The 23,542-nt window shown below is 43.1% G+C and overlaps 1 protein-coding gene across 1 annotated transcript in view; it reads right to left on the reverse strand.

Annotated features, from left to right (window-relative positions):
* Positions 1–1,620: 1,620 nt before the first annotated feature.
* The window catches only part of LOC135544044 (relaxin receptor 2-like), a 234,767-nt gene continuing 212,845 nt past the window's right edge, over positions 1,621–23,542 (reverse strand). Inside the window, exons 20-22 of the mRNA XM_064971403.1 lie at positions 20,184–20,315; positions 18,967–19,064; positions 1,621–3,522 (exon numbers count right to left, since the gene is read on the reverse strand). Coding sequence (XP_064827475.1) covers positions 3,373–3,522; positions 18,967–19,064; positions 20,184–20,315 — 380 coding nt within the window. The 3' untranslated portion in view covers positions 1,621–3,372. The remainder of the gene's footprint in view (positions 3,523–18,966; positions 19,065–20,183; positions 20,316–23,542) is intronic.

Consider the following 23,542-nt stretch of genomic DNA (forward strand, 5'->3'; position numbering starts at 1 on the left):
GTCGGAGGTGGAACTGCGTTAGAGCTGTCAAATCCACAAGTGGCTCGTTGCCTTACCTTATCATAGACACTGCATGCAATGAAACCACACCCGACTTTAAACCGACAAATCCAACACAGCCTCATTACAAGTTCCAAAACCTTGAATTCATCCAAATGAACAGTTAAACATGCATTAGCCTAACATATGTTTGTCTCAAAGATTAAGCCATGCAAGTCTAAGTACACAGGGCCGGTACAGTGAAACTGCGAATGGCTCACTGGTTTGACATCAACAGTTTGACACTTGAGAATTATTTCTAACATTGAGACAGCCTACACTTAATACTTCTAAGGAAGGTTTGAGACACACAAAAGCAGCCACTCACCTACAGTATGTATCAGCTCATACTGTAGATACATCTCCAACACCGTCAAAACATCTGCTGTGGGGATGTCGGCCAACGATGGTTAACGCTCGATCTGATTGAATCTGGGCATTCGTTTGGTTTTAATTCCAGTTTGGATTCACGCCCTCCATCTCAACCAAAGAAATCTAGGTTAAAGAATAGGACTAAATCAAACACATTTTTAATAAAGTAATATTCATTTAACTTAGATTTTTGGTTGAGATGGAGACGTGAATCCAATATATTCCTCATGAAACCTTAAATGTAAATGTAAATGAAACCTTTAAATTAAATTAGAAAAAAAAGGGTTCCAAAGGGTTCTGCTGCTGTTCCCATAGGAGAACCCTTTTTGGTTTCTGGTAGAACCCGTTTTGGTTCCAGGTAGAATTCTTCAGGAAAGGGTTCTACATGGAACCCAAAAGGGTTCTGCTGCTGTTCACATAGGAGAACCCTTTTTGGTTTCTGGTAGAACCCGTTTTGGTTCCAGGTAGAACTCTTCAGGAAAGGGTTCTACATGGAACCCAAAATGATTCCACCTGGAACTTTGCAAATACTATATAGGCCTAAATAGTCTCATTGATGATGTATGACTTATAAAGTATTGTTCTACAGTGTTTAATTTGCTCTGTTAAAAGTTGCTCTGACTTCCATAAGAACAGTGAATGTATTTTGTTTTTAATTGGAGAGCTCTCAATCATTCTCACCAGGGGAGCAACTTTCGGGACATGTCCCCCCCCCCCGGCCAATTTTATAATTGGAATGTGATAAAAACAGGCAACGGTTTGCTTTAGGACCATGCGGACGCCACCAAGCGGTCGGATAGGCTGTTTGGAGTGTTTATCTGGATTTAAAAAAAAAAAAAAAAAAAAAAGAAGAATTATGCCCCCCCCCACTTCTAAAACCAAAGTTGCGCCCCTGATTCTCACGATAGCACATTGGTAATAGTTTGTAACAAATATCAAAGCTAAGCTGGGCTTGTTTAAAACCCTGGATGGGAGCCGGAAGGGATAGCTGTAGATAGACCAACTCTCCAGTAGGAGGTGCTGCCCGACCCATTGCTTTTCTGTCTGCTAGTGAATATAACGTTAAAGATCTGACATTTTTCCAAATGTAAAAATGTAACAATGATGACATAATCATGTGATTGAAATTCCACCTCAAAACAACAGTTGATGACTTTTTGCAAATTCAATGTATTTTTATACGTAGATTCCACATCACAATACGTTGACAAATTATGTTGAAAACCCCCCAACATAGATTCAACCAGTTTGTGCCCAGTGGGCATGTACAGTACACAGACATGTGACCATGGGTAAGAGTCTTCTCTTCATGTTAGACTAACAGACTCCACAAAGAAGAAAGTCCACGTCCCAACATGGCCAAAAGAAGTGTACTACAAAGGGAACAAAAAGGGCCATTTGTGACACACACACACAACCAAAGGGAGCTAGATTATTAAACAAACACACAGTTCAGTTGTTTATGTACAAGCAAACAAACAAAGAGGTTTGTTGATAAGGAGTCCATTTGTAAACAGGTCCTACATCCTCCCAGTCCCAGCATTTATCGGTGCTACATAGCATGGTTGGGGTCAATTCGAATTGAAGGCATTCGAAAAAGGCCATCTATTTGAAATTGCTTCTCAAGAAACTATAAGTGAAAGCTGTTTATTTGTAAAGTTTTTCCATTTATTGAAGTTCAAATTCAAATCACTTCCTGAATTGACTACCTTTAATTCGAATTGGCGACAACCCTGCGACATAGTAAGTACTGTAGTGAGTGAGGTGGGTGAGGTGAATTTCTCCCATACTGTACAGTGAAGAGCTTGAAGCTTTGAGCACAAATCAATATTGTCCCTAAAGAGCAATTAATTTGCAGCAGTAATAGTCTGAAACAGCCCTCTCCAGGGCAGCCCTGGTCTTAATGGTATTAAATGAATGGTTCATTAAGCAGTAGTCCTCTAGTCCTCTGGCTGGAGCTGCAGGGAGGTGTGGAGAGAGGAGCAATAGATCGGTCAAATATCCCCTCTCCTTCCCTAGGTGGAGAGATACCTTCATATCTCAGTCAGTGGGATTCAGGGGTTGGTAAAATATCTCCTCTCCTTCTCCAGGTGGAGAGATGCCTTCATATCTCAGTCAGTGGGATTCAGGGGTTGGTAAAATATCTCCTCTCCTTCTCCAGGTGGAGAGATGCCTTCATATCTCAGTCAGTGGGATTCAGGGGTTGGTAAAATATCTCCTCTCCTTCTCCAGGTGGAGAGATGCCTTCATATCTCAGTCAGTGGGATTCAAGGGGTGTTAAAATGTCTCCTCTCCTTCCCCAGGTGGAGAGATGCCTTCATATCTCAGTCAGTGGGATACAGGGGGTGGTAAAATGTCTCTCCTTCTCCAGGTGGAGAGATGCCTTCATATCTCAGTCAGTGGGATTCAGGGGTTGGTAAAATATCTCCTCTCCTTCTCCAGGTGGAGAGATGCCTTCATATCTCAGTCAGTGGGATTCAAGGGGTGTTAAAATGTCTCCTCTCCTTCCCCAGGTGGAGAGATGCCTTCATATCTCAGTCAGTGGGATTCAGGGGTTGGTAAAATATCTCCTCTCCTTCTCCAGGTGGAGAGATGCCTTCATATCTCAGTCAGTGGGATTCAGGGGTTGGTAAAATATCTCCTCTCCTTCTCCAGGTGGAGAGATACCTTCATATCTCAGTCAGTGGGATTCAGGGGTTGGTAAAATATCTCCTCTCCTTCTCCAGGTGGAGAGATGCCTTCATATCTCAGTCAGTGGGATTCAGGGGGTGTTAAAATGTCTCCTCTCCTTCCCCAGGTGGAGAGAGGCCTTCATATCTCAGTCAGTGGGATACAGGGGGTGGTAAAATGAATACTGTCCTTCCTCTTTACTCCACTCTCCCCCTTTCTACCCACAGTCAGGATCCAATGAAATTCTGGGCAGATATGAAGGGGGTGGTAATATGTGTCTCCCTCCTTCCCTCACCCATAGCGAGGGTCCATATCAGTAGGTAGACTGGGGGGTGATAGGATGTATTCCGTGAGGCCTCCATGTATGATAGAGGAGGTCAGGCTCTTCCTGTTCTTCTTCATGGTCGACCGTCTCTGCCAGCGACACAGCAGCAACTCCACCTGTTAATTGTTAAACCGATGACAGAAGAAAGAAAGAAATCATTTCATATAAATTCTCAGGTCGTTATTGTAAAAGAGAACGTGTTCTCAATGACTTAACTGGTTGCAGTTCTTTTCTGTGGTTAAACGTACTGTCTGTATAATTTGCATCTCAGTAGCAATTATCATGTTATGGGTTCGGGCTGATAGATTGTACATTACTGTTTAACATCTTTACTTTTTTTTAGATACAATTCTATACTCCTAGTATGAATAGATGGTTTTTATATAGCCTTAGAGATTGAAAGAAGGTTTTAAGCTCTTTGTGTATGAGAAGTGTCATTATGTAGTGGACTGCAGCAGATTGCAGCAATGCGTACTCCCTATAACTCAAGGCCTCTTCTGACTGATGAGAAGACCTGCGATATGCTCGGAGAAGCACTGAGAAATACTGGGTGATGGAAAAGTACTGAAACACATCTTAGTGGAAAGGAGGGGATGAGAGCTTAGGGTATAAGGCAACAGGTAGCCTAGTGGTGTCACGCCCTGACCTCAGTTATCTATGTTTTATGTATTATTTTGGTCAGGTCAGGGTGTGACGAGGGTGGGTATGTGTGTTTCTGTCCTGTCTAGGGTTTTTGTAATTCTATGTTTTTTTTGTATGTCTAGGTATATGTAGGTCTATGGTGGCCTGAATTGGTTCCCAATCAGAGGCAGCTGTTTATCGTTGTCTCTGATTGGGGATCCTATTTAGTTTGCCATTTTCCATTTTGGTTTTGTGGGTTATTGTCTGTGTGTAGTTGTGCCTGGCAGCACTCGTGTCTTATAGCTTCACGGTCGGTTTTGTTAGTTTGTTGAGTGGTCTTCGTTTGAATAAAATAAAAATGTATTCTTATCACGCTGCGCCTTGGTCTCCTTGTTATGACGAACGTGACAAGTGGATAGAGCATTGGGCAAGTAACCGGAAGGTTGAGGTAAAAATCTGTCGTTCTGCCCCTGAACAACCCACTGTTTCCCGGTAGGCCATCGTTGTAAATAAGAATAAGTTCTTAACTGACTTGCCTACTTAAAGGTTAAATAATAATATAAATGGACACTGTCCTGAATGCATGTTCTCCGCTGAAGCATTCAGTCGGGTGTAATAAGTCTAGTTTGAGCTTTTTTGGTGTCCGCCTCGAGTTTGTACCGGAAATCTAGAACCTAACAGTACCTATCGCAAAATTATAAAATGCTCAAATACATTTGCAGATTGTCTGATAATTTTCTTGTCTTGTACCTAGATTTCATATCTTAAGAACTTTAAATACAAATTGTTATCAATGAATTTTAAAAAATTCACTTTGAAGTGTTTTGTTAACTAAACATCAAAACATTGTTTTTTAACAGAAGAGAAAAAGTTGCAATATGTTCCCTGCTTCCAGCAATCAGGAAATACTACTGCACATGGACCTGAGTCAGGAGTACACCAGGTTGAATATAGGGAAAGATCTAGGCAATTTATATGATTCTTTACAACATCAGGGACATGCAGAAATGCAGAGAATGAAGTTGAGTTACTTTTAAGTACTTCTAAGACAAGTTGTCATCTCCAACATTGTGACCTTCCGTTACAGAGCTTTGCTTTGATGGGGATTACGTCCTATACATTCAGTTGGGTTCCTCCACCGTACTCACTATTCCTTATTTCTATTGGGGATTGTGTTTGTGCTTGCCAATGGGAAATCTACAAACTTACAGAGCAGACCAGCCTGTTTTGCAGTGGAGGCTGAAGGAAGGGGAGGACCATCCTCCTCAGTGAATTTCATAGTGAAACATTAAAAGTTATAATTTTTAGATAAAACTATACTAAATATATTAAAAAGTCACCATATAATTGATTAAAACTGTTTTGCAATGGTCTATAGTAGCCTCAACAGCACTCTGTAGGGTAGCACCATGGTGTAACCAGAGGACAGCTAGTTTCCGATTTTAAAATCCACCAGCCACTCAGATTTCTTGCCAGCCAATATATATATTTTTTAAATCTAAAATGACACTAAACAAAAACAGATGAGCATGATTTGTAATGTTTCTAAAACATGTATTACCAGTGAGAAGTAATGTGGTATATTGTTTAATAAAAACATTTGTGACCTGAGTCTTAACCAAAATATCACAGATGAAACAAGAATTTTCTCCTGCCCCTTTACGGGCGGGAGGTTACCGTGGTAACGCGACTTGAGTCATGTTTCTGCCTGTAGGGTCGAGTCTGACTAGTGGAAGCGTTGTCTTCTCTTCTCTAGCAGTTGAAACTCAACAATAGAAAAAACAACCTAGCTTGTGAGCAAAACAATGTAAATAGGAATACCTAGGATAGGATAAAGTAATCCTTCTCACCCCCCCCCCCCCCTTAAATGATTCAGATGCACTATTGTAAAGTGGCTGTTCCACTGGATGTCAGAAGGTGAATTCACCAATTTGTAAGTCGCTCTGGATAAGAGCGTCTGCTAAATGACTTAAATGTAATGTAAATGTAAATAGCTAAGAAACTGAAGGACAAAGTCTCAGTAGACTTTTGTTTCAAGTAAATTAGACCAACTTTTATCAATGTTTGCAACGCTTCTAAAAATGAATCTTTCACTCAGCTCTTATGTTCGCACAGGCCCCCAGCCAGGCAGTGCTGCAGAAATACTTTGAAAACAGTTACTGCGGTATTTATTTTACTATGCTCACACTGTGGAGCCCTGACCACCCGCCAACATGGCTGGTGAAATAAACATCTTATGCCAAAATCTACGCTCATTTGGCAGATGGCGGATGTTAATTTCTGGCCCCGTCCACTGACTTACACAGTAATTATGACAACTTCAGAGCTCTTGCTCTTCATTCAAAGACTTAGTCGTGGACACTCTTACTGACAGTTGTGGCTGCTTTGCATGATGTATTGTTGTCTCTACCTTCTTGCCCTTTGTGCTGTTGTCTGTGTCCAATAATGTTCGTACCATGTTTTGTGCTGCTGCCATGTTGTGTTGCTGCCATGTTGTGTTGCTACCATGCTGTGTTGTCATGTGTTGCTGCCTTGCACTGTTGTTGTCTTTAGGTCTCTCTTTTTGTAGTGTTGTCTCTCTTGTCGGGATGTGTGTTTAGCCCCCGCAGGAGGCCTTTTGGTAGGCCGTCATTGTAAAGAAGAATTTGTTCTTAACTGACTTGCCTAGTAAAATAAAGGTTAAATAAAACAACTGACATGTTGTCCACCCAATCAAAGGATCAGAGAATGAATCTAGAACTGAAAGCATAAGCTACAGCTAGCGAGCGCTGCAGTGCATTAAATGTGGTGAGTTGTTGACTCAAAGAGAAAGACAGACAATTCAATTCAGTTCTTACAAAATGAGAGGCGAGAGAGAAAGAAAACAGAACAAAATGCGGGATAAACATACCCGAATTTGTCCAATAAAACTTTCATTTGCAACTACTGGACTAATGATTACACCCTTGATCAGCTAGATGCAGGCAAGAGTGTGCAATGTGGTATTGAATGTGTCACTGTCTGTCACCTTGATTACTCCACACTCACTCAACCTGGGCACCTACACTACCGTTCAAAAGTTTGGGGTCACTTAGAAATGTCCTTGTTTTTGAGAGAAAAGCACATTTTTTTGTCCATTAAAATAACATCAAATTGATCAGAAATACAGTGTAGACATTGTTAATGTTGTAAATGACTATTGTAGCTGGAAACAGCTGATATTTTGATGGAATATCTACATAGGCATACAGAGGCCCATTATCAGCAACCATCACAGACTGGCCAAGAAAAATAAAAGATTAAGATGGGCAAAAGAACACAGACATATATAGAGATATGGCTTTTTCTTTGCAACTCTGCCTAGAAGGTCAGCATCCCGGGGTCGCCTCTTCACTGTCGACGTTGAGACTGGTGTTTTGCGGGTACTATTTAATGAAGCTGCCAGTTGAGGACTTGTGAGGCATCTGTTTCTCAAACTAATCCAAATCAAATCAAATCAAATTTTATTTGTCACATACACATGGTTAGCAGATGTTAATGCGAGTGTAGCGAAATGCTTGTGCTTCTAGTTCCGACAATGCAGTAATAACCAACAAGTAATCTAACTAACAATTCCAAAACTACTGTCTTATACACACAAGTGTAAGGGGATAAAGAATATGTACATAAAGATATATGAATGAGTGATGGTACAGAGCAGCATAGGCAAGATACAGTAGATGGTATCGAGTACAGTGTATACATATGAGATGAGTATGTAAACAAAGTGGCATAGTTAAAGTGGCTAGTGATACATGTATTACATAAAGATGCAGTAGATGATATAGAGTACAGTATATACGTATACATATGAGATGAATAATGTAGGGTATGTAAACATTATATTCGGTAGCATTGTTTAAAGTGGCTAGTGATATATTTTACATAATTTCCCATCAATTCCCATTATTAAAGTGGCTGGAGTTGAGTCAGTGTGTTGGCAGCAGCCACTCAATGTTAGTAGTGGCTGTTTAACAGCCTGATGGCCTTGAGATAGAAGCTGTTTTTCAGTCTCTCGGTCCCAGCTAGACACTAATGCACTTGTCCTCTTGCTCAGTTGTGAGCCAGGGCCTCCTACTCCTCTCTCTATTCTGGTTAGAGACAGTTTGAGAAGGAAGTAGTACACAGCGTTGTACGAGATCTTCAGTTTCTTGGCAATTTCTCGCATGGAATAGCCTTCATTTCTCAGAACAAGAATAGACTGACAAGTTTCAGAAGAAAGTTCTTTGTTTCTGGCTATTTTGAGCCTGTAATCAAACCCACAAATGCTGATGCTCCAGATACTCAACTAGTTTAAAGAAGACCAGTTTTATTGCTTCTTTAATCAGGACAACAGTTTTCAGCTGTGCTAACATAATTGCAAAAAGGTTTTCTAATGATCAATTAGTCTTTTAAAATGTTTGTTGACGACACCACACTCCGAGGGCCCTCACCTCCTCCCTGTAGGCTGTCTCGTCGTTGTTGGTAATCAAGCCTACCACTGTAGTGTCATCTGCAAACTTGATGATTGAGTTGGAGGCGTGCATGGCCACGCAGTCATGGGTGAACAGGGAGTACATGAGAGGGCTGAGAACGCACCCTTGTGGGGCCCCAGTGTTGAGGATCAGCGGGGTGGGGATGTTGTTTCCTACCCTCACCACCTGGGGGCGGCCCGTCAGAAAGTCCAGGACTCGAACGACGAGTTCGGAGGGTACTATGGTGTTAAATGCTGAGCTGTGATCGATGAACATAGGTATTCCTCTTGTCCAGATGGGTTAGGTCAGTCTGCAGTGTGATGGCGATTGCGTCATCTGTGGACCTATTGGGGCAGTAAGCAAATTGGAGTGGGTCTAGGGTGTCAGGTAGGGTGGAGGTGATATGATCCTTGACGAGTCTCTCAAAGCACTTCATGATCACGGAAGTGAGTGCATCGAGCGATAGTTGTTTATCTCAGTTACCTTAGCTTTCTTAGGAACAGGAACAATGGTAGCCCTCTTGAAGCATGTGGGAACAGCAGACTGGGATAAGGATTGATTGAATATGTCCGTAAACACACCGGCCAGCTGGTCTGCGCTCTGAGGGCGCGGCTGGGGATGCCGTCTGGGCCGGCAGCCTTGCGAGGGTTAACACGTTTAAATGTTTTACTCACGTTGGCTGCAGTGAAGGAGAGCCCACAGGTTTTGGTAGCGGGCCGTGTCAGTGGCACTGTATTGTCCTCAAAGGGAGCAAAGAATTTTAATCTGTCTGGGAGCAAGACGTCGGTGTCCATGATGGGGCTGGTTTTCTTTTTGTAATCCGTGATTGACTGTGGACCCTGCCACATACGTCTCATGTCTGAGCCATTGAATTGCGACTCTACCTTGTCCCTATACTGACGCTTAGCTTGTTTGATTGCCTTAGAGGGAATAGCTGCACTGTTTGTATTCGGTCATGTTTCTGGTCGCCTTACCATGATTAAAGGCAGTGGATCACACTTTCAGTTTTGCGCGAATGCTGCCATCAATCCACGGTTTCTGGTTGGGGAAGATTTTAATAGTCACCGTGGGTACAACATCACTGATTCACTTGCTAATAAACTTGCTAACCGAATCAGCGTACACATAAATGTTGTTGTCTGAGGCTATCCGGAACATATCTCAGTCCACATGATGTAAGCAATCTTGTAGCGTGGAATCAGATTGGTCGGACCAGCGTTGAACAGACCTGAGCACGGGCGTTTCCTGTTTTAGTTTCTGTCTATAGGCAGGGAGCAACAAAATGGAGTCGTGGTCAGATTTGCCGAAAGGAGGGTGAGGGTAAGCTTGGTATGCGTCGCGGAATTTAAAGTAGCAATGATCCAGAATGCTGCCAGCCCAGGTCACACATTCGATACGCTGATAAAATTTAGGGAGCCTTGTTTTTAGATTAGCTTTCTTACAATCCCCAGTTACAATAAATGCAGCCTCAGGATATATGGTTTTCAGTTTACATAGAGTCCAAAGTTCTTTCAGGGCCATCGCGGTGTCTGCTTGTGGGGGGGATATACTGTACACGGCTATGATTATAATCAAAGAGAATTATTTTAGTATATAATGCGGTCGGCATTTGATTGTAAGGAATTCTAGGTCAGGTGAACAAAAAAACTTGAGTTCCTGTATGTTGTTATGATTACACCATGACTTAATCATAAGGCATACACCCCCGCCCTTCTTACCAGAGAGGTGTTTGTTTCAGTCAGCGCGATGTGTGACGAAACCGGGTAGCTGTACCGACTCTGATAACGTATCCCAAGTGAGCCATGTTTCCGTGAAACAGAGAAGGTTACAATCTCTGATGTCTCTCTGGAAGGCAACCCTTGCTCGAATTTCGGGAAAGTCATATTCCTGGTCATAATGTTGGTAAGTTGACAATTCTCTTATATTCAATAGTTCTTCCCAGCTGTATGTAATAAGACTTACATACAGTGCTGTACTTGTTGAGTGTCCTTCCCTATAAGCGTGCTGAAATTCTGTTGTCAATTTGTTTCCTGTAAAATAGCAGTGTATCTGGTCAAACACATTTTTTCCCAGAAGTTTACTAAGGGTTGGTAACCGGCTGATTGGTCGGCTATTTGAGCCAGTAAAGGGGGCTTTATTATTCTTGAGTGGGAGAATTAATTCAGCTTCCCTCCGGGCCTGAGGGCACACGCTCTCTAGTAGGCTTAAATTGAAGATGTGGCAAATAGGAGTGGAAATAGTCTGCTATTATCCTCAGTAATTTTCCATCCAGATTGTCAGACCCCGGTGGCTTGTCCTTGTTGATGGACAACACTCATTTTTTCACCTCTTCCACACCGACTTTACAGAATTCAAAAGCACAATTCCTGTCTTTCATAATTTGGTCTGATAATACTTGGATGTGCAGTGTCAGCGTTTGTTGATGGCATGTCATCCCTAAGTTTGCTTATCTTGTCAATGAAAAACACATTGAAGTAGTTTGCGATATCAGTGGGCTTGGTGATGAATGAGCCATCTGATTCAATGAATGAAGGAGCCGAGTTAGTTTTCCCAAAATGTAATTTAAGGTGCCCCAAAGCTTTCTAGTATCATTATTTATATAAGTTATCTTTGTTTCATAAAATGTTATAAATTATTTTTTATTTAGGTTAGTCACATGATTTCTTAATTTGCAGTAAGTTCGCCAAATCACCTGGGCTGACAGACTTAATTGCCACACCTTTTGCCTCATCCCTCTCAACCATACAATTGTTCAATTCCTCATCAATCCAAGGGGATATAACCTTTTTACAGTCATTTTCTTCATGGCCGCAGAGTCTTATTAGTAACTGGAATAAGTACTTTCATAAATGCGTCAAGAGCAGCGTCTGGTTGATCCTCATTATAGACCTTCAAATACTCTTTACATCATCAACATATGAATAAGTACAAAACTTATTGTAGGACCTCTTATACAGGGTAGCCTAGTGGTTAGAGCGTTGGACTATTAACCAAAAGGTTGCAAGTTCAAATCCCCAAGCTGACAAGGTACAAATCTGTTGTTCTGCCACTGAACAGGCATTGAAAATAAGAATTTGTCCTTAACTGACTTGACTAGAATAATTAAATTAAATACATGATATTAGGCCCACCCTTTGGAACTTTAGTTTTCATAGATATGGCTATTATATTGTAATCACTACATCCTATGGATTTGGATACTGCTTTAAAGCAAATATATGCAGCATTAGTAAAGATGTGATCAATACATATTGATTATTTAAAAATCTGTGCTGTTTGTAAATACCCTGGTAGGTTGACTGACAACCTGATCTGTGCTGTTTGTAAATACCCTGGTAGGTTGATTGATAACCTGAACCAGGTTGCAGACACTGGTTACAGTTTGAAGTTTTTTCCTGAGTGGGCAGCTTGATGAAAGCCAGTCAATATTTAAATCACCCAGAAAATATACTTCTCTGTTGATATTACATACATTATTAAACATTTCACACATATTATCCAGATACTGACGGTTAGCACTTGGTGGTCTACAGCAGCTTCCCACAGGAATGGGCTTTAGGTGAGGCAGATGAACCTGTAGCCATATTACTTGAACAGTATTTAACATTAGATCGTTAACAATGTCTACACTGTATTTCTGATCAATTTGATGTTATTTTAATGGACAGAAAAGTAGTTTCTTTCAAGAACAAGGACATTTCTAAGTGACCCCAAACCTCTGAAGGTAGTGTACATTGTAAACTTTCATTCATATGCTAGGTTGTAGCAACCTCATGATGGATATAGGGAAAATGTAAGTATCATGTAGTAGCCTAAACTTATCGATGTCACATTGAGCTGGTTGAATGGAATATGAATGAAAGTCATCCAATATGCTGTATTAGAAGGCCAATAAAAGGCCAAAAAAGATTGTCCTCCCTCATCGTCCTCCCTCATCCACTGATGTACTGTATTGAATACATGGAATTGAATTGTGATGATAACATTGAATGAATTTTGCACACAATGTACTTCGCTTTCCATTTTCTTTTTAATCAGGAATAATACTTGATTTGATATGAAATTGTTATGGTAAAAAAAAATGCATAAAAGGAGAGTAATTACCCATAATTCTGCACCTTTATATAGCTGCATCATCATGATGTAATGACTGCAAAGAAAATCAGTTGATCGACTGGGACTTTTAAAAGACAGATTAACTTTCTGTTTTGTCCGCTTAGACTGAAGTGTTTGTGCTAATCTTTTTCAGTAAGTCGTGTTCTTTTGATTAATGTAATGGCAATTTTGACGTATGATTTAGTTTAGATTAATGTATTTATGTTTTGAGAAGGCAACTACATTTTGAAAATGTATTTTGCATTAGGCCACTGAGTTAGTTCTGTGTCATGTGAACATTGCCATGAAAATAGCCAATATTGTAAAAAAAATGATTGAGAAAAACTGTTAATAATGGCAAAATACAAATAGTTCATGGCTTTTTTTTTTTATATATATATATTTTTACAATGTTCTACATTGTAGAATAATAGTGAAAACATCAGAACAATGAAATAACACATATGGAATTATGAAGTAACCAAGAAAGTGTTAAACAAATCAAAATATTTTTTCTATTTTAGATTCTCAAAGTACACACCCTTTGTCTAGATGACAGCTTGGCCTCGATGACAGTTGACCTTCTCTCAACCAGCCTCATGAGGAATGCTTTTCCAACAGTCTTGAAGGAGTTCCCATATATGCTGAGCACTTGTTGGCTGCTTTTCCTTCACTCTGCGGTTCAAGACATCCCAAACCATCTCGATTGGGTTGAGTTTGGGTGATTGTGGAGGCCAGGTCATCTGATGGAAAACTCCATCACTCTCCTTCTTGGTCAAATTGCCCTTACACAGCCTGGAGGTGTGTTTTGGGTCAATGTCCTGTTGAAAAAATAATGACAGTCCCACTAAGCGCAAAGCAGGTGGGGATGGCGTATCCCTGCAGAATACTGTGGTAGACATGCTGGTTAAGTGTGCCTTGAATTCTAAATAAATCACAGACAGTGTCACCAGAAAAGCCCCCCCCACACCATCACACCTCCTCCTCCATGCTTCACAGAGGGAACCACACATTCGGAGATCATGCATTCACCTATTCTGTGTCTCACAAAGACACTGCAGTTGGAACCAAAAATCTCAAATTTGTACTCATCAAACCAAAGGACAGATTTCCACCGGTCTAATATCCATTGCGTGTGTTTTTTTTTCTTGGCACAAGCAAGTCTCTTTTTATTATTGGTGTCCTTTAGTAGTGGTTCCTTTGCAGCAATTGTACCATGAAGGCCTGATTCACGCAGTCTCCTCTGAACAGTTGATGTTGAGATGTGTTCTGTTACTTGAACTCTGTGAAGCATTTATTTGGGCTGCAATCTGAGGTGCGGTTAACTCTAATGAACTTATCCTCTGCAGCAGAGGTAACTCTGGGTCTTCCTTTCCTGTGGAGGTCCTCATGAGAGCCAGTTATCATAGCGCTTGATGGTTTTTGCGACTGCACTTGAAGAAACTTTCAAAGAACTTGAAATTTTCCGGATTGACTGACCGTCATGTCTTAAAATAATGGAATGTCATTTCTCTTTGCTTATTTGAGCTGTTCCTGCCATAATATTGACTTGGTCTTTTACCAAATAGGGCTATCTTCTGTATATCATCCCTACCTTGTCACAACACAACTGATTGGCTCAAATGCATTAAGAAGGAAAAAAAAATCCACAAATGAACTTTTTAACAAGGCACACCTGTTAATTGAAATGCATTCCAGGTGACAAACTCATGAGGCTGGTTGAGAGAATGCCAAGAGTGTGCAAAGCTGTCATCAAAGCAAAGGGTGGCTACTTTGAAGAATCTCAAATATGACATATAATTAGATTTGTTTAACACTTTTTAGGTTACTTCATGGTTCCATATGTGTTATTTCATAGTTATACCTCCTCTGTTATTCTGCAATGTAAAGAAAAACCCTGGAAAGAGTAGGTGCGACAAAACTTTTGATTGGTACTGTATACAAATATACAGTATATACAGTGTACGGTGCATTCGGGAAAATATTCAGACCCCTTGACTTTTCCCACATTTTGTTATGTTACAGCCTTACTCTAAAATGTATTAAATAAAAAATGTTCCTCATCAATCTACACAAAATCCCCCTATAATGACAAAGCAAAAACAGGTTTCTAGAAATGTTTGCAAATTTATAAAAAAATAAATAAAGACAGAAATACCTGATTTACATAAGTATTCAGACCCTGAGCTATGAGATTTGAAATTGAGCTCAGGTGCATCCTGTTTCCATTGATCATCCATGTTTCTACAACTTGATCAGAGTCCACCTGTGGTAAATTCAATTGATTGAACATGATTTGGAAAGGCACACACCTGTCCATATAAAGTCCCACAGTTGACAGTGCATGTCAGAGCAAAAACCAAGCCATGAGGTCGAAGGAATTGTCTGTAGAGCTCCGAGACAGGATTGTGTCGAGGCACAGATCTGTGGAAGGGTACCAAAACATTTATGCAGCATTGAAGGTCCCCATGAACACAGTGGCCTAAATCTTTCTTAAATGGAAGAAGTTTGGAAGCACATAGACTCTTCCTAGAGCTCCAGAGTTCCTTTGTGGAGATGGGAGAACATTCCAGAAGGACAACCATCTCTGCAGCACTCCACCACTCTACCAATCAGGCCTTTATGGTAGAGTGGCCAGACGGAAGCCACTCCTCAGTAAAAGGCACAACCCCACTTAGAGTTTCCCAAAAGGCATCTAAAGACTCTTAGACCATGAGAAGCAAGATTCTCTGGTCTGATGAAACCAAGATTGAACTCTTTGGCTTGAATGCCAAGCGTCACGTCTGGATGAAACCTGGCACCATCCCTACGGTGACACATGGTGGTGGCATCATGCTGTGAGGATGTTTTTCAGCGGCAGTGACTGGGAGACTAATCAGGATCAAGGGAAAGATGAACAGAGAAAAGTATAGTGAGATCCTTGATGACAACATGTTCCAGAGCACTCAGGACCTCAGACTGGGGCAAAGGTTTTCCTTCCAGCAGGACAACGACCATAAGCACACAGCCAAGACAACGCAGGCGTGGCTTCGGGACAAGTCTCTGAATGTCCTTGGGTGGCCCATCCAGAGCCCGGACTTGAACCCGATTGAAAATCTCTGGAGCGACTCTCCCCATTCAACCTGACAGAGCTTGAGGATCTGCAGAGAAGAACGAGAGAAACTCCCCAAATACAGGTGTGCCAAGCTTGTAGCGTCATACCAGACAAGACCCGAGACTGTAATCGCTGCCAAAGGTGCTTCAACAAAGTACTGAGTAAAAGGTCTGAATTCTTATGTAAATGTGTTATTTCCGTGTTTTCAATTCCTAAAAACCTGTTTTTGCTTAGTCATTATGGGGTATTGCGTGTAGAGTAGCGGTCCCCAAACTTTTTATAGTCCCGTTCCCCTTCCACCATTCCGCCTCCAGCTGCGTACCCCCTCTAGCACCAGGGTCAGTGCACTCTCAAATGTTTTTTTCTTTTGCCATCATTGTAAGCCTGCCACACACACACACACACACACACACACACACACACACACACACACACACACACACACACACACACACACACACACACACACACACACACACACACACACACACACACACACACACACACACACACACACACACACACACACACACACACACACTATACGATGCATTTATTAAACATAAGAATGAGTGTGAGTTTGTCACTTCCCACGAGCCGGGTTGTGACAAAGAGGTCTTATAGGACCAGGGCACAAATAATAATATAATAATAATCATTAATTTTGCTCTTTATTTAACCATCTTACATATAAAACCTTATTTGTTCATCAAAAAATGGTGAATAACTCACCACAGGTTAATGGGAATGGTGTGCTTGAAAGGATGCAGATAACTCTGCCATATTGGGTTGTATTGGAGAGAGACTCAGTCTTAAAAAGTTTTCCATACACAGTCTGTACCTGTATTTAGTTTTCATGCTAGTGAGGGCCGTGAATCCACTCTCACATAGGTACGTGGTTGCAAAGGGCATCAGTGTCTTAATAGCACGATTTGCCAAGGCAGGATACTCTGAGCACAGCCCAATCCAGAAATCTGGCAGAGGCTTCTGATTATTCAATTCAATTTTCACAGAACCGCTTGTTGCAATTTCAATGAGGCTCTCTTGTTCAGATATACAGTAGGTAAGTGGACTGGAGGCAGGGCATGAAAGGGATAACGAATCCAGTTTGTGTTTTCCGTTTCGGGAAAGTGCCTGCGTAATTTCACACCCAGCTCACTCAGGTGCTTCGCTATATCACTTTTGACATTGTCTGTAAGCTTGAGTTCATTTGCACAACAAAAAATCATACAATGATGGAAAGACCTGTGTGTTGTCCCAGAAAAGAGCTCCAACTTCTTAATCATAGCCTCAATTTTGTCCTGCACATTGAATATAGTTGCGGAGCTTCCCTGTCATCCTAGATTCAGATCATTCAGGTGAGAAAAAAACACCACCCAGGTAGTCCAGCCGTGTGAGAAACTCGTCCTCATGCAAAGCAGTAAGACAAGTGAAAATGATGGTCAGTAAAGAAAACTTTAAGCTCATCTCTCAATTAAAAAAAAAAGTATCAATACTTGGCACTTCTGTATGTTGTAAAAACGTTACATGGTTGCTGGCCATATCATTGCATAATGCAGAAAATACAAAGTTAACCATTTTCACTGTAGTGTCCAAAAGGTCTTTCAAGCGGTCAGGCATTCGCTTGGCAGCAAGAGCCTCTCGGTGGATGCTGCAGTGTACCCAAGAGCCTCTCGGTGGATGCTGCAGTGTATCCAAGAGCCTGTCGGTGGATGCTGCAGTGTACCCAAGTGGCTGCAGTGTACCCAAGTGGCTGCAGTGTACCCAAGTGGCTGCAGTGTACCCAAGAGCCTCTCGGTGGATGCTGCAGTGTACCCAAGAGCCTCTCGGTGGATGCTGCAGTGTACCCAAGAGCCTCTCGGTGGATGCTGCAGTGTACCCAAGAGCCTCTCGGTGTATGCTGCAGTTTACCCAAGAGCCTCTCGGTGGATGCTGCAGTCTATCCAAGAGCCTCTCGGTGGACTCTGCAGTGTACCCAAGAGCCTCTCGGTGGATGCTGCAGTGTACCCAAGAGCCTCTCGGTGGATGCTGCAGTGTACCCAAGAGCCTCTCGGTGGATGCTCTAGTGTACCCAAGAGCCTCTCGGTGGATGCTGTAGTGTACCCAAGAGCCTCTCGGTGGACGCTGCAGTGTACCCAAGAGCCTCTCGGTGGACGCTGCAGTGTACCCAAGAGCCTCTCGGTGGATGCTGCAGTCTACCCAAGAGCCTCTCGGTGGATGCTGCAGTGTACCCAAGAGCCTCTCGGTGGATGCTGCAGTATACCCAAGAGCCTCTCGGTGGATGCTGCAGTGAACCCAAGAGCCTCTCGGTGGACGCTGCAGTGTACCCAAGAGCCTCTCGGTGGACGCTGCAGTGTACCCAAGAGCCTCTCGGTGGATGCTGCAGTGTACCCAAGAGCCTCTCGGTGGACGCTGCAGTGTACCCAAGAGCCTCTCGGTGGATGCTGCAGTGTACCTAAGAGCCTCTCGGTGGACGCTGCAGTGTACCCAAGAGCCTCTCGGTGGACGCTGCAGTGTACCCAAGAGCCTCTCGGTGGATGCTGCAGTGTACCTAAGAGCCTCTCGGTGGATGCTGTAGTCTACCTAAGAGCCTCTCGGTGGATGCTGCAGTGACCCAAGTGACGTCGGGAACAACTGCTTGCACGCGCGTTACCACTCCACTATGTCTCCCTGTCATGGCTTTTGCGCCATCAGTACAGATACCAACACATCTCGACCACCAAGTCCATTTGATGACACAAAGCTGTCCAGTACTTTAAAAATATCCCCTCATGTTGTCCTGGTTTCCAGTGGTTTGCAGAAGAGGATGTCTTCCTTAATTGACCCCCCATAAACGTAACGGGCAAATACCAGGAAATGTGCCAGGCCCGTCACGTCTGTTGACTCATCCAGCTGTAACGCATTTAATTCACTGGCTTGTATGCGAAGCAGTAATTGTTTCAAAATGTCTCCTGCCATGCCACTGTATATATATATATATATATATATATATATATATATATATATATATATATATATATATATATATATATATATATATATATATATATATATATATATTTACCAGTGGTAGAAGGTAAATTGAAAGAAAACACTGGAGGCTACGTCCCAAATGGCCTCCTATTCCTTTTTAGTGCACTACTTTGACCAAAGCCCCATGGGACCTGATCAAAAGTAGTGCACTATACAGGAAATAGGGTGCCTAAAGCCCTATGGGTCGTGATCAAAAGTAATGCACTATACAGCAAATAGGGTGCCATTTGGGATGCATCCACTACCTGTTCTCTGAAGAAGCTGGTAGTCAGTGTGTAGAGGATAGGGTTCAGGGCACTGTTGATGGGTAATATAAAGATCACCACCCAGGATGAGATGGTACCTGGAGGGGGAGAGAGAGAGGGAGTTAGAGGTGTGTGCGTCCTTGTGTATTAACTGCTGTGTTGGGGAGTAGTGAACTTCATGTAGGTCAACTAGTAATTTAACTTAGTTTTGCGTTAGCTTGGTGGTAGTTGAACTCAATTCAAATCTAGGTAGTGGTTCCACTAGTTAATTGTTTTTTTCTTCTCTTTACCATGTAGCGGTGTAGCTAACTACTGGAACTATACCCTACTGTTTTACCATGTAGCGGTGTAGCTAACTACTGGAACTCTACACTACTGTTTTACCATGTAGCGGTGTAGCTAACTACTGGAACTACCCACTACTGTTTTACCATGTAGCGGTGTAGCTAACTACTGGAACTACACACTACTGTTTTACCATGTAGCGGTGTAACTAACTACTGGAACTACACACTACTGTTTTACCATGTAGCGGTGTAGCTAACTGCTGGAACTACACACTACTGTTTTACCATGTAGCGGTGTAGCTAACTACTGGAACTACACACTACTGTTTTACCATGTAGCGGTGTAGCTAACTACTGGAACTACACACTACTGTTTTACCATGTAGCGGTGTAGCTAACTACTGGAACTACACACTACTGTTTTACCATGTAGCGGTGTAGCTAACTGCTGGAACTATACACTACTGTTTTACCATGTAGCGGTGTAGCTAACTACTGGAACTCTACACTACTGTTTTACCATGTAGCGGTGTAGCTAACTACTGGAACTATACACTACTGTTTTACCATGTAGCGGTGTAGCTAACTACTGGAACTACACACTACTGTTTTAACCTGATATCTCGACCTGCAACAGGGACAGTATTTACCTGGTATCTCGACCTGCAACAGGGACAGTATTAACCTGGTATCTCGACCTACAGCAGGGACAGTATTTACCTGGTATCTCGACCTGCACCAGGGACAGTATTTACCTGGTATCTCGACCTGCAACAGGGACAGTATTAACCTGGTATCTCGACCTACAGCAGGGACAGTATTTACCTGGTATCTCGACCTGCAACAGGGACAGTATATACCTGGTATCTCGACCTGCAATAGGGACAGTATTAACCTGGTATCTCGACCTACAGAAGGGACAGTATTTACCTGGTATCTCGACCTGCAGCAGGGACAGTATCTTGACCAGGAAGATGGGGATCCAGCAGAGGGCGTCAGAGAAGACGATGAAGAAGAACCTGTTAGCTACAGCCACATCTCTGTGTAGCCTGCTCCTCAGGTCTGTAACAGAACAACATGTCAGCTACAGCAACGTCTCTGTGTAGACTGCTCTTCAGGTCTGTAACAGAACAGCCTGTTAGCCACAGCTAGGTCTCTGTGTACCCTGCTCCTCAGGTCTGTAACAGAACAGCCTGTTAGCTACAGCCAGGTCTCTGTGTAGCCTGCTCCTCAGGTCTGTAACAGAACAGCCTGTTAGCTACAGCCAGGTCTCTGTGTAGCCTGCTCCTCAGGTCTGTAACAGAACAGCCTGTTAGCTACAGCCAGGTCTCTGTGTAGCCTGCTCTTCAACAAAGCTTCAACTACAAATAATATTAAAGTAAGCGATTGTTTACTTTTTACAAGAGGGTTCAGAGTTCACTTGCGGTCTTCCTTTACAGAGCCTGAAAGTATTCACACCCCTTGACCTATTCCACATTTTGTTGTGTTCAGCTTGAATTTAAAATAGATACGTATGCCTTATGGCTAACGAGACGTGGTGTGATCACAGAAACATACAGGAACTCAAATCCTTCTGTTCACCTGATTTAGAATTCCTCACAATCAAATGTAGACCGCATTATCTACCAAGAGAATTCTCTTCGATTATAATCACAGCCGTATATATTCCCCCCCAAGCAGACACATCGATGGCTCTGAACGAACTTTATTTGACTCTTTGCAAACTGGAATCCATACATCCTGAGGCTGCATTCATTGTAGCTGGGGATTTTAACAAGGCTAATCTGAAAACAAGACTCCCTAAATTGTATCAGCATATCGATTGCGCTACCAGGGCTGGCAAAACCTTGGATCATTGTTATTCTAACTTCCGCGACGCATATAAGGCCCTGCCCCGCCCTCATTTCGGAAAAGCTGACAACGACTCCATTTTGCTGATCCCTGCCTACAGACAGAAACTAAAACAAGAAGCTCCCACGCTGAGGTCTGTCCAACGCTGGTCCGACCAAGCTGATTCCACACTCCAAGACTGCTTCCATCACATGGACTGGGACATGTTTCGTATTGCGTCAGACAACAACATTGACGAATACGCTGATTCGGTGTGCAAGTTCATTAGAACGTGCGTTGAAGATGTCGTTCCCATAGCAATGATTAAAACATTCCCTAACCAGAAACCGTGGATTGATGGCAGCATTCGCGTGAAACTGAAAGCGCGAACCACTGCTTTTAATTAGGGCAAGGTGACTAGTAACATGACCGAATACAAACAGTGCAGCTATTCCATCCGCAAGGCTATCAAACAAGCTAAGCATCAGTATAGAGACAAAGTAGAATCTCAATTCAACAGCTCAGACACAAGAGGTATGTGGCAGGGTCTACAGTCAATCACGGACTACAAGACGAAAACCAGCCCAGTCACGGACCAGGATGTCTTGCTCCCAGGCAGACTAAATAACTTTTTTGCCCGCTTTGAGGACAATACAGTGCCACTGACACGGACTGCAACGAAAACATGTGGTCTCTCCTTCACTGCATTCGAGGTGAGTTAAACATTTAAACGTGTTAACCCTCGCAAGGCTGCAGGCCCAGACGGCATCCCCAGCCACGCCCTCAGAGCATGCACAGACCAGCTGGCTGGTGTGTTTATGGACATATTCAATCAACCTGTCAGGACCCGGTTACGAACCTGGGTCTCCGGAGTGAGAAACAGTCACTTAACCAACTGAGCCACGAATAGTCAGCAGAACCCACAAGATGAGGCAGACACAGCAGTACTTAAGACGGTGTATTTAATAAAGTAAAAAAGGAGAAGTCCTTCAATACAAAAATGGCAAATTCAAAAGGTGGTAGGAATAGCACAAAAAAAGCCTCAAGAGATACTCAAAACAAAAACAGAATTCCACAAGAGCATCCACCGGAATCGACAAGAAAACACAGAACACTAGGGCTGGGTGCTAACATACAAACACAGAGCACAGAACTGAGGGAAACTAAGGGTTTAAATACAATCAGGGGAAACGAGGCACAGGTGCAAATAATAATGGGGAACAAGGGAAAAAACATAAGGTCGAAAAGCACAATGGGGGCATCTAGTGACCAAAACCCGGAACAACCCTGGCCAAATCCTGACAGAATCCCCCCCCCTAGGAACGGCTCCTGACGTTCCTACCAGCTCTCTCAGGGTGGAGGGCCCTGAACTGACGAATGAGGTCAGGGTCCAGGATGTCTTTGGCAGGAACCCAGGAGCGCTCCTCGGGACCGTAGCCTTCCCAGTCCACCAGATACTGCCAGGACCGCTGCACCCGGCGGGAATCCAGTATCCGATGGACGGTATAAGCCGGCTGGCCTCCAATGACACGAGGCGGAGGGGAGGTCTGTCTGCCGGGACAAGGGGAGAAAAAACAACAGGTTTTAACAATGAAATGTGAAATGTGGGATTAATCTTAAGGGATCTGGGTAAGTGTAGGCGATAAGAAAATGGGTTAACTCTCCTGGCAACCTTGAAGGGACCGATGTATTTTTGGGACAGCTTGCGAGACTCCACCCGTAGAGGTAAGTCTCTTGTGGAGAGCCAGATTCTCTGGCCGGGGCGCAGGGTAGGCCCGGGACGGCGACGTCTGTTGGCTTGTTGTTGGTACCTCTGTGAGGAACGCATAAGATTAAGACGGGTCTTCCTCCACATAAGCCGACAGCGTCTGACGAACTTCAAGGCTGAAGGCACTCTGACTTCTGCCTCCTGGTCCGGGAACAATGGAGGAGCATAGCCAAACTGACACTCGTGCGGGGACATACCAGTGGAGGAGGAGCGCAAGGTGTTGTGCGCGTATTCGGCCCAAACAATAAAGGATGACCATGTGGACGGGTTGTCACGAGTCATACATCGGAGGGTGGTTTCCAGCTCTTGATTCATCCTCTCTGTTTGGCCGTTGGACTCCGGATGGTACCCTGAAGATAGACTGGCAGAAGCCCCCATGAGTTGGCAGAAGGCCTTCCAAAACCTTGAGGCGAACTGGGGACCTCTGTCAGAAACCATATCTTGAGGAATGCCGAAGACTCGGAACACATGATTAATTACCAACTCAGCCGTTTCCTTGGCAGAAGGTAACTTAGTCAGAGGGACGAACCTGGCCGCCTTTGAAAACCTGTCGATTATGACTAGGATAGTAGTATTGCCATGGGATGGAGGAAGTCCAGTAATAAAGTCCAATGAGATATGGGACCAGGGTCTGTGGGGAACAGGTAAAGGGTGAAGGAGTCCTTGAGGGCGGAGGTGAGAAGATTTGCCC

This window comes from Oncorhynchus masou, chromosome 8, assembly GCF_036934945.1.
Source record: "Oncorhynchus masou masou isolate Uvic2021 chromosome 8, UVic_Omas_1.1, whole genome shotgun sequence".
NCBI classification, from domain to species: domain Eukaryota; kingdom Metazoa; phylum Chordata; class Actinopteri; order Salmoniformes; family Salmonidae; genus Oncorhynchus; species Oncorhynchus masou.